At 39.9% G+C, this 18,711-nt stretch overlaps 1 protein-coding gene across 5 annotated transcripts in view; it reads right to left on the bottom strand.

Moving 5' to 3' along the window:
* Positions 1-18,711, bottom strand: part of COP1 (COP1 E3 ubiquitin ligase) — a 111,155-nt gene that overhangs the window by 15,864 nt on the left and 76,580 nt on the right. For all 5 annotated transcript variants that reach the window (XM_045189354.3, XM_053914455.2, XM_024553187.4 and 2 more), the window contains 6 exons: positions 17,814-17,922; positions 17,346-17,427; positions 16,406-16,522; positions 10,777-10,894; positions 8,125-8,249; positions 6,913-7,073 (listed from right to left, as the gene is read on the bottom strand). In XM_045189354.3, coding sequence (XP_045045289.1) covers positions 6,913-7,073; positions 8,125-8,249; positions 10,777-10,894; positions 16,406-16,522; positions 17,346-17,427; positions 17,814-17,922 — 712 coding nt within the window. The remainder of the gene's footprint in view (positions 1-6,912; positions 7,074-8,124; positions 8,250-10,776; positions 10,895-16,405; positions 16,523-17,345; positions 17,428-17,813; positions 17,923-18,711) is intronic.

Genomic DNA, 18,711 nt, shown 5'->3' with positions numbered 1-18,711 from the left:
GACTTTATTCACCCAGGTAGCGGCTGTTTCCAGTAAGTATCAGATAGCAAAAGCTGACTGCATCTGGACACAAAAGGCCAAATAAATGATGGGGTACTTCTCAAGGAAGTAGAGTCGGAAAGTGAGTTGAAATCGTAGCCCACTAGCCCTCCATTCTCTATATGCAAAGGTGCAGAGTTGAATGCTGTAACGTGAAAATACAGAAAACAAAGACTGTATCGTCATCCAAAGGGAACGTATTGCGATGGGCGATCCCACACGGATATGACACATTCAAGTGCTGCAAAGTTTCAGAATTTACAGCGGCTGCTTCAAATAAGCGGACAGCACATTTCTTTTACTACAGCAAGGTGAACACATGGTCAAGTTCTCTTCACTTAAAAAATAACCAACAAGAAAATTAAATTTCAATGCTTAAATAAAGTGATATATGGTATTCCAAGTAGTTATTTCTCACAAATTCATGTTTTAAAAAATCATGAATAGTAACACTGAAAGAGGCAACGCAAACAATAGAATTTAGTCAGGGGAGGGGGGAAATCTTAAGAATCTGGCAATAGAATATCCTTATGTCAGTAACTCTAAACTACTAAGTTTTTCAATTAAAATGCTTTCAAATAAATTAAAGCAATACAACTAAAAATGAAATATAAAATAAAAACTTCTGCCTTCCTCATTAGTGTAGACGAAAAGGGAGCACATTCACGAGACACGCTCGGGGGAGGCCTGCAAGGCAGCCTTCCTAACTCAGAGACCTGTCGCAGCCACAGAGGATGGGCTGAAATGAAAACCTATGAACGAAAAGCACTTCGTGACAGGCGGTCACGTCCTAGGCCAGTATTTTCCCCAAGGGTCAGCCTTTACCGTGACTAAGCCTGTCCGTTGTCTGTCTGCATCTATGCTAACACACCCCTGGGAAGTCAAAGTCCCTTTTTGCCCAAACCCCGCAGGCACAGGCTGAGACCACAAGTCCCCTCACTGTTGTTATCGTGTTAGTTGTGGACTGTTAACTACCCCTTGCCCTCCCGTGTAAAGGAGTGCACGTCTGTCATTTTACCTTCTATCCAATCCTGGAGGTCCCTCCCTGTGCTTTCTCCTGCCTCCCTTAATCAGCAGACTTCATGCAACCCCCTCATGGCTCCTCCTTTGATTCTAAGGTATAAAATAAGGTGCTACACTGCCATTCTCCAGAGCACTTCTCAACCCGCGGAGATACTGCTTCCCAGCAACGGTCATCAGTTTGGCTCAAATAAACTCACCAGAAATTCTCTACAGGTTTCTTAGGTTGATGTTAGTACAGAATAATCATTATCACTTCTCAATACTTCAGGGAGAATCTAAACGGCAATGAAAATTCTTGTAAAAGAGTATTTTCACTAGAGTCCAAGTGAAACTTGTCTTAAAAAACTCTGAACAATTACGTGTGGTACAAGAGGTTGTGAAATTTGAGTGGGAGATACGCTAGAGCCACCACGTTTACAAGACCAGGCTAAGGAACGAAGGGCAGAAGAATCTGTCAGCACACCTACAGTGACCGAAAAAAAGATCTTTTGGACACAGGGACAATATAAGGAAAAACAAGAGACAAAGGACAAGGTACTGTCTCTCGGAGAAACAGTAGAATACATTCTGTCTTTAAAAGGGAGTAATTAAAAGTAAAAACTGTAAGCCTTAAAGCAAAAGTAGGAATGCGGCAGGGCAAGTGTGAAGGTTGGAGAAATGCCCCGGGTCACTTCCACGGAGCTGTGAAATACACTGGGAGGTGAGCCAGGGAGGGGCTGGGCACCACACTCGCCACCATGGCCCCGGCCGGCGTCTTAAAGGACACCGCTTACAGCATTCTTTCCAGTCCATATACAGGATGGCAGAAGCAAAAGGAGTAGAAATTATATATAATGTTGGCTGATTGTTCAAAACAGGGCTTGAGATTGCTGGCTCATTTTCAGTGAAAAGTGGGTAGAAAGAAATGTATGTAACTAGGTTATAGGAAAAAGGAAGGCTAGACAAAAATTTATCTGCAGAAAAATATCCTAAATTTTTGTAAGATCAATATACTAAGAGAACATATCTGTTTGTATCTGTGCCTCCCCTGTATCACTCACTCTTGATTTTTTCACTCCATCCCTAGGACTAGATCACTGCCGTAAACGATAACATAAAGGTGTATGCTATTTTCACGTTTCTGTTTTCTGTTCATTCATACACTAGGTTGACATACCACTCATATTTGTCCAAAACTAAAAAAACAAAACAATGACAACAACAAAAAAGGCCTTTGAAAGTTAAGCAATTTTGTAAGTATTCTTCATCTTTTTTGTGATCAAAATTAGGTGGTTCAGAAATAAAGCTTAGAAAGACAATGAAATACCTGGCCTTTCTAGACACAGCTGCTGATTCGATATCTTAATAAACATGGCAATCAAAGTGAGATTACACATGGTTAATTTATTACCCCCCCAAAGTTCTCCGTCCTTCACATCTGCAACTTCTCCCTACCCTGTCTTCGTTAAAATCACACCAATCAAGCTTTTGTCTCCACAGTCCTCCTTCTTCTTTTCCTCATCTCACTTGCCTTCGCGGGGTAGAGCTGATCCATCCCTCCTCCCGGAGGAACTCATTCACTGGTCTCCCAGGCACCGGTCTTCCCGCCCTGGAACACCGTCCCCGCCTCAGCCACTGCACACTGACACGCCCTCCAGCAAAGCACTCGCACTGCCTGCACTCTCTAACTACCCTCCCCGGAGAGGTCCTACCTGGGACCTCGGCTACGTCGTATTTCCCTGTCTGGCCCCACCATCTGCTGTGACCTCCAAACTTGGCATGTCCACTTAGATGGCAAGTAGCACCTCACACTTAATCAGTTCACAAGTCTCCCTCCACTTAGTATTTTTAGTAACTCTGAAGCTTAGCCAGTCTGAACATCAGTAACTCCTGGTCTGCTCCCCCCAGAAGTCCCTCTGGTGGTCTTCTCCGTCTGAGTTAATGGCGGTCCCACTCCTGAAAACCACGTGGGGAAGGCCTTGGTGCCACCCAGACCCTTCTCTCCCCTCTCCACGCTCAATCGATTTTTCCCTCTTTCAACACATGAGCAAGGTCTGACTGCCCCTCACTGGCACACTACCGTTTGACCTCGCTGGGGCGGTTGCAACAGCCTTCCTGCTTCCACCCGCACCTTACAGTCTGGTCCCTACAAAAGTGCCCACTGACGTTCCAAAGCCATCACATCGTGACCTGGCCCAAAGTCTTCCAATGGCTCCCCCCCTCACCCCGTCACAGCCGAGGCCCTGACAACAGCAAACAGCGCTGGCTGCACTGGGGCGGCCCTTCTCCACGCTCTAAGGGTCCTCCACTCCCCACCTGGCTCCCCCGAGTGCAGCAAGGCTGCGCTTCTTACCGCTCCTTCAACACGAACCACACTTTTCCTTCGCAGCCTCTGAACTGTGTGCTCCACCTGGAACACCCTTCCGCTACGTTTAAGTATGGATGATGCCTTCGTGCCCTTCTGGTCTCGGCTCTGAGTCAGCAGCTCAGGCAGGCATTCTGTCCGTCAGGATGAAAACCACAGCTCCCTCCTTCTCCCACCTTCCTGCTGTTTTTTTGCCAAAGCACTAGCTCCTTCTGACATAGTAACTTACTTATTTTGTTTTCTGTCTCCTCTGGCACATAAAATTTTAAATCTCCTATGAGGGCCAGAATTTTTTCTTATAGTTTTGTTCAAAGTTTACCTCTGGTATCTAGAACTATGACTGCACAGAATAAACACTTGTTGAATAAATGAGCAAAAGAGTCTCTCATACCTTCTGCCTCATGCGAAATAAGAAAATAAAGTTATTTTTGTGGCCAATCAAAGTGACAGTTACACAAAAGTCGTATTTAAAACAAATGCCGACACCGCTGGCCTGGGCAGTGCACCTTCAGAACCCTAACAACCTGCTGCGGAGGTCACCCTGCAAACCCAGCGCACTCCTTTCAGTCCGCCACGCACTGCTGCTTGACCAGTCCAAACCCGAGCTCATTTTGACCTCGTTCATCCTTTGACTCGCGTCACTCCTGTCGAGTCCTTCGTTCTATGCTGATCAAGTCCAGCAAAGCACCACTGCTGTATGCAGCCGACTCGCACTCAGACTTACTGCACATCACCATTTCAACTGCTTTCCAGCCCTTCCGAATCTCTGACCTTCCCATTCATCTTCTGCATCTTTTTCTTCTGCCTTAAAAATATCTTTTACTGTTTTCTTTTGTGTAGGCCTGCTGGTGGCAATTTATATTTATTTACCTAAAAATGCCTATTTTACCTTTGTCTGGAGAGATTTTCACTGTATAGAGAATTTTAGATTGGCAGGTGTTTTCCTTCACACACAGACAATCTGGTTTCACTATCTTCTGGTCTCCGTTGCTTCATTAAGAAGCCGCCGCCAGTCTAATTGCTGCTCCTCTGAAGACAGCACTTTTTCTCGGCCTTCTTTTAAGGCTCCCCACTTCCATTTTATTTTCAGCAGTTTTACTTTGTGTCAAGGTGTGACTGCCCCGCTACCAGGAGGGGGTCACAGGACTAGACACACTAGCGCTAATCCACCACTGAGTGTGTCAGCTCTAGAGAGGGACACGGGAGAGGGTATTTGGCACGCAGCAGACCTTCAAACCCATCACAGGCCAAGCAAGCATCTACACGCACAGCTTCCTGGACACCCCCCCCCCAACTCTCACAGAGAGCACGCAGCGCTGCCAAGGACCGTTAAGGTGCAAGCAGTGCCCCCACTTAGAGCAGCGTGCCTCACGTTCCTGCAGACCTCGCACTGTTCGCTTCGCCTACATGTGAGGCCCATATGCCGACTCACAGTCCTCTCACTCCAGGCGCAACAGCGCAGATGACGTTTCACAGTAAATTTAAGATAACTAGGTCTTAGCACTTAACATTCCTTATTTGTCTAGACTCAGTTTCTTTCCATAAAATAGTGCTGTGAGAAGACAGACCCAAGGTCAGATTCTCAGGCAGGCCTGGGTCTGCTCAGAGTTCAGGGGGGATATTAAATCTGTACTCACACTGTAGATTGCAAGTCATTTATTCTCTGAGATACAAAGACTTACTGAATCTCCACTTTGGTGTCCTTCATCAATTTTGTAAAGTTCTTAACAACAATTTTTCTAGTATTTGCATCAGCAGGATTATTTCTCATTTCTCCTTTTAGGTTGCCTATTGAATACACTAATCTTTCTTACTTCATCCGCTATTTCTTTTCTGTATTTTTTTCTTCACTTTGTCTCTCCATGCTTCCTTCAGTGTATTTTCTTCCAACTCACCTACAAATTCATTAATTCTGTTTTGTTTTCAACTGAGTCTTATCTTCCAGTCAACTCATCCAGAGTTCTTAATTTGGTAATTACATATTTTCAGTTCCAGACTTTTCATTTTTAAAAGGTTCTGGTTCCCAGTTTAAATTTTCAGAACTGTCTTTGATCATGTCAGCATGGGTAATTTCAAGCTACATCTGATCCCTCCTCTACCCAGAGACGCTGTGATCTTGTTTCTACTGCCCATCGCTTTGGCTGGATTTATTCATATTGTCTACTTTTCCTACGTCTATTTTTTTATTGTGCCTTAGTTCCTGCCTTTGTAATTTTGGAAAATAAATAAGTAAATGAAAGCCTCAGGTGATGTCCACAGACGATCTTTCAGAGGGGATTTAATTTGGCACCCTGCGGACACCAGCGATCCAGGACCACCTCCCTTCAGTCACAGGACTGATGTGATTTGAAGTTGAGCTGCAATGGCTGTGAGGGTGTATCGTCCACCGGCTCACCCTAAACCAGAAGAGTGAGCCCGTACAGAGGTGGGCGCGAGACAGCAATCCTCGAGCCCCTCCGAAGCCTCCATGCGTGCTCTCGACCATCCACCAGCACTGGCGGATGCTCCCAGGCCACAAGTCTACCCGAAAGTCAGGCTCGCATTCCTAGGCTGGTAATTCTTTTCTATCTTGTTTACTTTCCCGTTTCTTCAAATGGATATTTGTTTTCTATAATACATACACTTGGCCCAACTTTGCTAGTTCTGCTTAGAGGGAGGACTGGTCCAAATCACTTAGTCTGTCATCACCAAAACTAGAAATTGAGCAAGAGAACTTTAAACAAGGTATCAGTGGACTGTATCTTATTAAAGTTAAACTGTACCTGGAACTCAGATATCTTAAAGTACCCATCAACAAGAATTTTTTTTGTCAAAAATAAAACCAACCAAGTAAGCACCTAAAAAGCTATTTTTAAAAAGATGACATTCAAGAATAATGGTTACAAAAATCAAGATAAATTATTTCTTCATTATAACTTATTAGAAAGCTTGTACTTTAAAGTGTATGAATAAGTGACAAGTTTGAGAAAACATTTTTTTGCAACCGAGAAGTGCAACTTTCTTGTTAAGAAAGTATTTAAATATTCCTGTGTAATTGCATTTGGTAGGGGGTAATTTGGCTGGAAATAGTATTTAATTAGTTGTATATATAGACCACGGCCCTTTATCTGCATCGAAACGTCTTCTTCCTAGTGCAGTATCAGGTTCAGGGGAATGTTTACTGAGCACATAGTGCACGGGACCATGGGGAAAACGAAGGAGCGGCGCGCCCTGGAGGAGCTGCAGGTTCACAGGACGCACTGGAGGGGCAGCGTGGCAGCAGCTGCGCCAGAGGCGTGCACAGTGCTCTGGGTACCCGGGAGAAACGCCGTGCCAGCCTGCCCCTGTTCCGTGAGTGACATTCAATGACTACCTAAGATGCCTGTCTCCTTCTGTGACACGAGGCTGAGCAAAAAAGAAAATGCACGCCACACATCCATTTGTATTTGAAACTTCACAACCCACCTGCGCCCACACAAACATAAGCATTATACCAGACACCGCGCGAGAGACCGTCAGAAACTCACCCCATCTGGCAGTGCCCTCCAGCACACGGCACTGACAAATTCATTCGTGTCGTCTTCTTTCCGGTCTTTGTCGAGCACGCTTTTGACTGTGTCAAACTTAAAAGTTAACAGAGTCTTAGAAAGTCCTTTATAGTACAGGTAAAGAGAGTTGTTCTCGCTTCCTGAAAAAGAAAACGATACTTTTTTAGAATGAGATAACTCAGAATTAGGACAGCACATTCGTAAGGTACTCCATCAACGTTTACCCTCAAAGGCTTTACCGTCTTTTATGGTTCAATTTGAAAGACCAGAGCCCAGGATTTCTTGAGAATCATGTCAGAGAAGAATTCACAGAAAAAAGCTATCTATACCTTACTAATCTAAAGAAATAATCATTGTTAAGTGATGTAACAACATTGGTAATTTCAGGCTGAAATTACCATATAAAAATCATTTCTAGGAAAGGTCTAGAGGAAAATAAAAAAATTGTTACTATTGCATGAATCTTTAATTATATTTAGAATGATTTCATCTAGAGAGAAAAAAAGAAAGTTATTGCACCTATAAAGGCCCATTTTAATAACCTACAAAACTTCTTTCTCATTCCCCAATAAAGGCACTACTCGGTTAGGGAGTGGTCTAGAAACGTGTATTTGGAGCAGTCTGTGGAAAGCCGCAAGTATGCAGAGACTTGTTCCGGCCAGGCTTACTCAGTAAGGGCCAAGTCGTTTGAAGGCGCTGGTGAAAGTCCGTATGTTCAGGCATTGCATACATTACGGCATCTGGACCATACTAAATTTGATTTTTCTACTTCTGATTTAAAATGTATAAATTATCAACAACAAAAGCCCCAGAATAGCAGATCAAGATTACCCAAACAGACTGCTTAATGAAGAAACCACTTTATAGGGGAAAGTGAGTATCAAGCAATGTCTCCAAAGTTAGGACATTAGCAGAAGTTTTTTCTGTCTTTTACAGGGCATGTATAACGATCACGTTACAATGGAGAACAACTGAAAACACACTTAACAGCCTTGCACTACCACATGGGGTCAGGATTTGTTGGAGTTCAGCAGAGAAGGGAAAGGACTACTGCGGGGCAGTCCAAGGGAGCTCAGCAGGCTGCCTTCCGAGTGTGCAGACCATTTCCTGACTCGGTAGGAGAGTTCCAGCGAGAGCTATTCAGTGACAGCCACCTGTGAAAACATTCTAGGAAAAGATGGTTTTCCTTACCACAGGCTACGTAATCCCCATTGGAAGCGAGGCCTACGAAGTTTTTTTCATTGATGTGACCCTTGAAGGAACGTAGACAGTACGGCTTCCCTACATTCCACAGCTTTAACTGGCTGTCTGTTGAGCTGAGGTAAACACAGAAAGTGAGACCATTTAAGAGTTCATGGCATGAAACTCGCCACTACTAACTGGAAGCGATCCAGCTTGGTGGTTAAGAATGCAGAATCTGGAGCAAGACTTAGTCAGAATGCTCAGTATGCCATTAATTTGTTTTTGACCTTGGGGAAGTTATACAACCACTCGGGTTCAAGTTTTACTCATCAGTTAAACGTGAAATGTAATGATCCCTACCTTACACAATTAGATGAATCTTATAATAAAATATTTTGAAAATTAAATCATTTAAAAAATGCTTTCAGTAGTACCTGGGCATTAAAAAACATTAGTCATTGGTAACCATCGAATGAGAAAGCTCTATTGGGAGTTGTGCTAATTTCACGAATATATAATTGTTCCACTTGCTTGATTCTCTTTTCAACTGTTGAATGGTATCAGTGTCCTGAATATAAACTATTTTCACAGCTTAGTTCTACCTGCAGAGGTGGAATCCGGGGTGTCTGTGAATTCGGCCCAACACAAAGTCACAAATTTACTTAAAACGTGATGAGATTTTGTGATTAAGTGTCAAAATGTATTTAATGTATGGCCCAAGGCAACTCTTCTTCCCGTGTGGACCAGAGACGCCAAAAGGCTGGACACCCCTGCAAATGGCTGAACGGATTACATGAGTAGTTCATCTTACTGCAATAATACGCAAAAGTACTTATTCACCAAAAAATAATTGAATATAAAAATCACTGGTAATTCTATCATATACAGACAGTCTAGGGACTTAAATAAAACTACATGTTTTGTTTTTCTCTTTTTGTTACAAACACTGGGTCATACCATACATATTTTGTAAATTGCTTCTCCACTCATTAACTTGTGTTACATTTCTTCTGTAAAACAAATCATTTCTGTATCTTCACTAACGACTATGTAATAAATCATCTTTTTTCTTATTCTAACATTCATTGAATAGGGCACCATAACTGCTTTATATACATTATTTTATTTAAAGATTCACAACTCAGAATTAGTACTGTTATTAACTCCATTTAGAGATGAGGAAACAGATTTAGAAGGCTGAGGACATTTTCAAGGTACCAGACCTAGTAATTAGCAGAGAGCCAAGACTGAATGTGTCTCATTTCAGAGGCCAAACCCCAACTCTTGAAATACTTCTCTATTGCTTCTTACCATTTTTCAACATAAAATCGATTCTTAGGTATTTATATTGTTTAAAAATTTGTTTTTGCTCAACAGTGTTGCTCTGAATATACCTTTATGTGTATATATATTTTATAATTGGCCAAGATTTCAGAGGTTACAGCAATATGTATGTTTTAACCTTACTTTTTAATATTTCCCAATATACTTGTGAATGATTTTGTTCTAAGTACTTCTAAAAACTTCAATATGTCCAAGAGAAAAATCACCTTGATTTATAAAAACTAAGAAGAATAAAAAAAATTGGCTAAAATACAGACATATCCACATTAGTAAGGTCAACTGAGATTTCCAGTATATTCAACTACACATATACTTTAACTGGTTGAAACAAACTAACTGACCCAACATTTATAAATCTGAAATTAAAGGAAAATGTGTTTGCCATATTTAAATCTGAATAAAATTTTAATTATTTACTGCCTGTTATCACTCTCAATAAAAGTGTACTTTTTGACTGATTACCACTTAGTTTAGATTTGTGAACTAATTACCTATACTACCTCCCTTTGTAAAGCTCAGTTCCCACTCTCTTTGGTTCCCTTTTCTGTAACTCAATTCAAATCACCAAGTTCTCATCTAGGGTGACCAGCATGAAGGTAGATGCGGTGGGGAATACCAAGTGTGAGGACCTGGCATTAATAATTTCCTAAGAGAGATATGAAACTAAGTGAAAAAAGAAAACAATTTATCATTTAGCTTGAGGAGAACTAAAAGAGAGAAATTAAGAATGGGGATTTACTAGGGTATGAAATAGCTTGTAGCAAGAAGGGACTGCCTCTGTTAGCAGAAAAGCTTTGTCAACAATATTTTGGCCACTGAGATTTATGTTACCTAAAGGTAACATCTTGTTACCTTTAAACAAAATAAAAGACAACTAAAAGCTATAATGTTATGACTCTCTAGGTCAGAAGTTTCTATTCGTTGGTTAAACATAGAATCATAAAGTCAACCAAATATTACTTAAAAGCAAAAATAATACTAGAGTTGACTTAAATAAAACACTTCTCATTCTATTCCTTCAACTATGCTGTTTCTCACTTAAGGGAAAAACAGTGTCTGAAATTCAGTCTGAAGTTCAAATATTTAAGGGGATGACATTAAAAATTAGTGTAATCAGGATTTTATTCACAACATATTAAAGTAATACAGATCAAAATATGCACGTATTTTAATTAGACAAGTTACAAAACTACCACTTAAGAACAAGTGCACACCCCACGGGGTTACTCTCTCTGAACACCCACGGTGACATTATGAACTGGCACAGGACGACGGAGCTCCGCGTTCCGTGCAACCTCTGAAGAGAGTAATACTCACGCGGAGACAATCTCCTCACCGCTCACGAACTTGGCGTAAGAAACTGCTTTCCGGTGCCCTTTGAACACCATGATGGGCTGTTTAGTGTTACGAAGATCATAGTAGTGGACACAGTGATCTAAAATGAAGCAAAATAGAGAAAAATGTAGTAAATGGAGAAGTGGAAAGCAGAGCTAATGTTAATAACTGGTTTGGATGCTTTTCTCAAATACTTCACGGTCAATGTCAGCCTGTGACAGCCGGAAAACTAAGGGCTATGACTTCTTTTCAAAGATAACAATGATACAATGGTCCATCGTCCCCCCCCCCCCCCCCCCCCGCACCTAGGAGAAGACGGTTGCATCACACAATGTGAACACAAACGCGCGTTTCCTGTGATCCTGGGCCAGAACCAGAGCAGTGAGGGTTCAAAGTAACTGGAAATGTAAAAACGAGTCTCTAAATTCTGATGGCTTTACTAAAGGGTAATTTAATATTTGAGGCTTCTGGCTAAACATAATGCTACATAATTTTACTTCCCACATTTGCTTTCTAAAATACACTTTCATGAAAGATATTGTGCATATAATAAAAATTGGAAGTATAAAATTCAATGACGTTCACTAAATTTAATGAACATTTTCCTTATCCAGTAAGATCCCACACACCCATTCATCACCCACTGCCTTTGGCAACAGCTACAACTCCCAATGTATCAATTTACCTTGTCTGGACATTATAGCTTCCATCTGTGCAAATGGAACCCTCACAACAGCGGCTCCCCTGCACGGTTTCTTACACTTGACGTGTTCTTTTGAAGTTCACCCATGTTTTAACATGTGTCAGCAGTTTATTCCTTTTTATTGATTAACAGTGTCCACTGGGTGGATCCACCACATATTGTCTGTCCACCTACCCGGGAGATATTGGTTTCCTTTTCTTATTATCACTGATAATGCTGCTACGAGTAATCACATTCAGGTCTTTGCGTGGACACGCATTCAGGCCTTGGGCAGATACCTATAAAAGTGTAATTACTGGGAAATGCGATAATGTTGTGTTTCCCTTTCAAAGAAACTGCCAAACTGCTGACGGTACCATTTTACCCTCCTACCAGCAGGACGTGATGGGTTTGGATGACTTCTGGGCTCTCGGCCTGTTTCACTGGGCAGACTGCACTCTGAGTGGCACGGACAGAGTACATTTGTCATTTTCTTAATTATTTGGAAGAGTCCTTCACGTATTCTGTATAGTAATATTTAGTCATACTTATGTTGTAAATATCCCTGTCAATTAATGACTTTAAAAAATTATTTCTTTCAGGTATTATTTGATGAACAAAGGTCTTAAATTTTATAACAGCCAGATTTCCCTACCTTTCATTTATAGCTTATAGTTTCTGTATCTTAGGACATGCCCTGCTACAAGATCATGAAGATACTCTCTCTCATCTTGTGCCGCTCGCCTGGAATTGGTTTGGTGTATTTCATGGGGCAGAATTACAGCGTCATTCTCCCATACCAACTGTCTGAAAATTCCGTATTTTCCAAACTCCTAGGTAATGTAATCGCTGTCAGCTGTCTACTCCTGTGCCAAAATAAAACTGTTTCATGTACTTTTTCTTAGCCTTGGTTTAAATATATCTTTTACAAAGAGTATAGTGTTGCATTTTGAACATTTTAACTAGTCTGTTAATCCTTGCCTTTTATTCGGACCCATTAACCCATTTCCATTTACGATTAATTAGATATATTTGAATTTCTATCAATGAGCTACTTTTATTTTTTAATTATCCCAAGTTTTCTATGCTTCCCTCTACCTTTCCTTTCTTGCTTGCTTTTGGATTAGTCAAATATTTTATTAACCGAATAACGAGTTTGGATTTTGAACTTTGGTTCTATTATTTTAATGGTTTCCCTTGAAATTTTATCATGTACTTCATACTTCCCAAGCGTTTGTAGTGATTATTCAATTTAATTTCAAAAATGAACAATGATTATTTGTTATATTAGTAACAGCTGAATAAAAGATGCCTGACAGAAAAATATCTCTGCATTTAATATAAATATAAAATTTCTTGTGAAGCCCATTTTTAAAAAGATCTAGCTAGTGGGCTAATTACAGGCTGGAAGGCAAGACACATAAATAACTGAAAGATTTACTGGGTGCTTCGAAGTTGTTTTTAGATTCTAGCACTATGAAAAGTAGGTTTTATTTATGACAAAGTAATAGACTAATTTCTTTCTTGAATACTGGCTTTATGCATGCCATTTCCTGTATTCAAATTACTTGGAAACTTGAGAATAAAATGTCTTTGACAGTCATTTCCTCTTATTATCTACCTAAGTATAGATAACTGAAATGCATGTTCCTGGTGTTACAATACAAATCAAGATTTATTAAATAAATATTCAGACATTCAATTTATTTAAGTGTGAAGGAAGAGACTTCATCCCCACTGGCAACCACTGGGTAAAAGCCGAGGCCTATTTATAAACCTAACAAACCTAAAATGTTTCCCATTATTTAGACGAGGCAGGAAAATGTAGTAAAAGTCACCCTGAGCAACTACATGTCTACCTCACTCCAGTTTCTCCATGTTAATTCTATAACATGAGTTAAATTAGATTTTATTGCTCCTTAAACTAAACACCAGGTTCTCAAGTTGAAAGGAATTAATTATATTTTGGTGACAGGGATGTTGGGGGAGCAGGGAGGAGAGTAGAAGGTAGTCCAGAAACAGACTTCAGAGATCTGAAAATATTCTAAGTTTGTATATGTTTTACATAGTGTAAATGTTTATCTTTCAAATCCGCCCTGATTTAAAATATGTGTATAGGTCTAAGTAAAGAAAAATACTTACTGGCTTCCTCTTCAAGAAATACTACCTACCTATGGAAAGATACCTGTGAAACTATTAACAGTAGTACCTTTGAGGAGATAGTTTAATAATGTTTGATCAGGGGAACTTAGGCTTTGTCTGTAACATATGAAAGCTGAGAATGAGGATATAGTCTTACACTACTTGTGTAAGTAAATACAAACAATTTTCAATGTAGACAGGTTTTTTTAAAGCTGCCTATGTAAGATAGCCTCAGATAGCTTTACTGAGAATCAAGAAATCTTTATGGAAGATGAAGCTGTATAAAGACTCTCGTGAGTGAAAATGTTCAGAGAGAAATCAGCACAGACACGTGGAGGGAACACTAAAGCTGCTCGTGATCGTGGAGGGCCCAGGGCAGAAAGCAAGCCGCTTTTCATTCTGCAGGCAGTGAGAAGCCACTGAAAGTGTTCGAGTGACGGAAGTAATACAGTACTAATAGTTAAAAACGGACTAATAATCAACAACAAAAACCCCAAAAAGGTCATTTCTTTCTTTTGAGGCTAAGAGTTATGCCAAATCACAAACCCTAGAACGTACTGAAAGTGGGAAAATAAATGGTGTTTAAGTGTACGACCTGGTTTAGTTTACCGAGAGTAACAAGTCACGGTAACCAAAACTAAAAATGTTTCCTGATAGCAGTGTAAGCTGGAATATTTCACAATTCCTGTTTGTTCTAGGAACATTATTCCTCCCCCATGAATATGTATTAGCATAAATGCCACTCCTCAACCAGAGGACTAGTGATCCTACCTTTGATTCCCATCACTAATCCCTGGCGGGGAGAACTATTACTATTTTAAAGAGAACACTTTAAGAGTACCCATATTTCCTAGCTATTATACTAATTAGAACTTAAAAAATCACAAGGTGGTTCAGGTCAGCATGCAAGCTAATATTTTATTAAAACCACAGACTGCTAGGAGTTCATTTCCTTTAGTCTTACAATGCTCTCCCAAACTAGCTTTAAAGAAGATAAATTGGAGAAAAGATAATTTTCCTATACCTTTTCCTATACAATATGTCCTTGTTAAACAAATAACAGATAATTAATAAACACCTTTACTCTAATGTTAAAAATGTTATCCTCTCTTTTGGTAAAAGCATGTTTTGGATAATCTCAGGACTTAGGAATAGATTTTAAATGGTTTAAAATAAAATTTAAAGCCTTTTTCTCAATATTAATCACAAGAAGGTAGTTTAAAATTCCTGATCTATTATTTTCAAGGGGACTATAACTTAGGATTTGATATTTTAATAGAAATGCTCGTGAGTTTTTAGTCTACTTTGGGAAACTTTTCAAGGTGTAAGCTTTAGTAAAAAATAAAATAAAACCAAAATAACCACCAACAGAAAAAGATCAACTAGACATCAGTTTATGACAAAAGGTGAAGAAAGCAAGATGATGAAGTAAAAGCGCTGAGGGAACTAAACCCACTGTAGGAAACAGCACTGTAGGACGGGGATGAAGATGCAGACAGGCAGGGCAGCCGAGAACCAGCAGGATGCGCGAGCACCCACTGGGGCCAGTGCCCTTGCACAGGAAGTCAAAGGTGATTGGTGCGTAGCTCATACACTGATTATCTATGTCTCATAATTCCAAAAGCCATGTTTCACAATGTGCAGCCACTCCCAATGTCAAATTCATTATTACAAATGGTATTTAATAAGCAACCTCATGATTATGGCTTTGTACTGCTCTCAGTGGTAAAATAAACAGTACAGTTAGAGTGATGTTTGTTATACAGTTTAAAAGAAATGTTTAGGTAATAGACTACATTTTAAGAAATGTTTCAATTCTAAATGAAGACGATTCAAGAACAGTGTTTGTTTTTTAGTAGTAACGGTTTTTCTTATAATTAAAGGCATGTTTTAGTCAGTGCAAGGTACAATTAAAAGCAGTGAATACAGTAAGGACTACCGGCTTCTTAAGGCCTGCTCTGATATTAACCCCTATTTCAACGCCCAGAAACAAGTCACTGTAGTTTGAAAAAAATTATCACCCTAGTTTAAAAAAATTCTTTAGCAAAAATTTCTTTGCTATTATTATTTTTTTAAAGATTTTATTTACTTTTAGACAGAGGGGAAGGGAGGGGGAAAGTAAAGGAGACAAACATTAGTGTGTCAGGGACACATTGATCAGTTGCCTCCTGCACACCCCTGACTGGAGTTCCGGCCCACAACCCAGGCACCGTGCCCCGAATGGGAATCGAACCAGTGACCTTTCGGTTTGCAGGCCGGCACTGAATCCACTGAGCCACACGAGCCAGGGCTCTGTGCTATTGTTACAATAGCAAACATTTCATGAGTACTCACTCTGTTAGCAAGGACTCCATGATACAAGACTTTACGTGCTTTATTCACTGTCCCTAAATGGGTAACTTGTGCATCACAGGCACTCAACAAATAACTGAAGTAATTAATTTGTTTCCTTTAATAAAAAAAGAAAGATTCCTGTCTTAATGGTTTAAACATCATTATGACCTAAGTTTGTGAATAAGCATTAATTCACACATTCTAAGCCTTAGAGGAACAATGACCAAAATAATCAACAGCCCATCTCTACGTATTGAACTTCAGTGACAAAACACTGAAACGAAGGCACCGCAACAAATGAGTAACGGTGGCATAGTGCGTTCTTCTGATTCAGAGTCTAACAATGAAAGCACAATTGAAACCTACAGAATTATTTGTTTTTAAAATGCCCTTTTATCTCAGATGTGATACTCAACCCATGGCAAAAGAAGACACATCTGCTTGTATTTTTACCTGCACAGCCGAAAGCCAAGTGGTACCTGGAGGAGGGGCTGAATTTAACACAGCACACGTTAGCCTTCGCCTCGATGCTTGCCACCGAGTTGTCCAGGTTGGTGGACCACAGCTTCACTACGAAAAGGGACAACAGAGCACACAGGAAGAATAAACAACACATTAGCAAACGCTTCTGTTACCTAGAAAGTTTGCCTGCTGCTACAGCTGTGTTTCTGCGCTAGAGCGTTCTGGTTTACTAGGACCAAAAACGTTTAAACAGAACAGCTCGGTAAAACTGCAATGAACTGGAACCAAGAGAGCCTAGTTTCAAGGTCAGAAAACAACACAGACGTTCAGTGTAAAATAAGAGGTAACCTCATTCCACAACTAAAGCCCACAGCTAAGTCCATCCCAGTGACCTGTGCGGAAATGTGTAACGACTAGGGAGCGGAAGCCCGCGATCAGATCAGAGCAGGTCAGACCTGACGGCACAAGCAGAAAAGTGAGCGGTTGACCTGGAGGGCACTAAAGCAACCATCACGTCATTTTTAACAAAAATGTCTCACTAGACACTAAAGTCACATGTAAAATATACCTTCAGGACACAGGTCACAATCCTGGTTGCCTAACAGGATAAACAACAAACACTATAATTTAATTCAGAATGCAAAGATGTCTAAATGTTTCAGGAAAAAAAAGGATATTCAATGGTGCATATATAAAGAAATTGATTACAAAAATGTCACCATTTGGCATGAATCCAGCAAAGGTTATAATGAAGATGCAATATATTCATTTTTCTTTTGTTCCAAAAGAGATGTAGATTATTGGGTTTGGGTTATTTTTTGAACCATCAGTAGGCACAAAGGGTTAGTATCAGTTTCGATAAACATCTGCATCTCTGACAGTAAAGAGAACAAAGGAAATGTAGGGGAAGAAAAGGTGATTCAAATAGTACCTTTTGCATCATCAGAACCTGAGGCCAAGAGTTTAGGATCCATCAAATTAAAGTCGACACTCCAACACCTCTTCTCATGCTCCTGGATGCAGGAGGAAGACAAAGTAGTCTCAGAGAGAATGCAGATCTTAAAATCAATACGGCGAGAAAACAAAACAAAACAAAACAAAAAACCACTTGATACCAATTTGTTGCTATCATGGGGGAAAGAGAATAGCCTACCAAAACAAAAGAAATGCAGAGTAGTTCCAAACATTTTATATATCATATATATTTACTAAAATTTGATACATTCTGCAAATGCAAAAGTTTGGGAAGATGCTTCAGAAAGTATTATTTGATTTTACATAGGTATAAAAAACGCTAAATAGTGACTTTAAATTGTTAATTATAAAGCACATGAAGCTTTACAATTAATAAGAAAGCAAAAATGTGATTCTTAAAACAAATAACAGTATCCTTATTTACCTGATAGACCTTTGACCTCTGCCCTGTGAATCCATCCCACAGGATGACGGTGCCTTCGTAATCGCTGCTTGCTAACAGGTTCTTATGGTAACTACTCCAACTGATACAGCTGAGAGAAACACATGCGTTTAAGTCTTACTTTATGCAAAAATACATAACAATGGACAAAGGATTTTGATGTGTCTAGAAGGATTAGAACCCCTTTGAAATGTTCTAGAAAGAAACATATCAATTAAGTCCCAGATTTTTCTATTGAAACAACTGAGTAATAACCAGTGGTACCCCTTCTCGCTCTGGTCGCTACCTGGAGGATGGATATGAGCCTAAGGCTGCCACTGGCTGCCTTTGATACTGGAAGACAGTACGCCTAGGGGTGGCGCTAACAGAGGCCGAGGGGCTACAAAGCATGCCGGGGCAGAATGAGACTGAATCAGATTGTTTAGGCCCAGAATCCAGTTGTGCCAAACCACAAAAGCCAATAAACTAGTTTAAATTGAGTTTCACTTTACATCCAAAAAAATCTTAACCAACAGAATCTTATGACTAAAATTCCAATTAAACGCATTTAACAGCAAGAATTAAACTTTTAACATTTATGCTTTCTGCTATTCTCGAGCGCTCCAAAACTGAGAATGCAACATCTAAAAATGTATGTTTTTGTTGAGACACAGATGTGAATCGTGCAATTAGTAAAGCATATAGCACATTAAGGAAGCCACTTTGAAAGCAATTAACCTAGATGACTTCCAAGCATATGAACATAATAAAATCTTTTGCTCTCTACTAGTTGCATTCATGCTGAATTTCAGAGACTGGATGAATTAATTTGCATGTTTAAATGTATTTACTTGAATTTCTGGGTGAAATTATATGGAACAGTTAAAAGCTAAATTGGATT

The sequence above is a fragment of the Desmodus rotundus genome, chromosome 12 (genome assembly GCF_022682495.2).
Source record: "Desmodus rotundus isolate HL8 chromosome 12, HLdesRot8A.1, whole genome shotgun sequence".
NCBI lineage: Eukaryota > Metazoa > Chordata > Mammalia > Chiroptera > Phyllostomidae > Desmodus > Desmodus rotundus.
The sequence above is the reverse complement of the archived record's forward strand: the minus strand, read 5'-3'. Positions and strand labels throughout refer to the sequence as shown.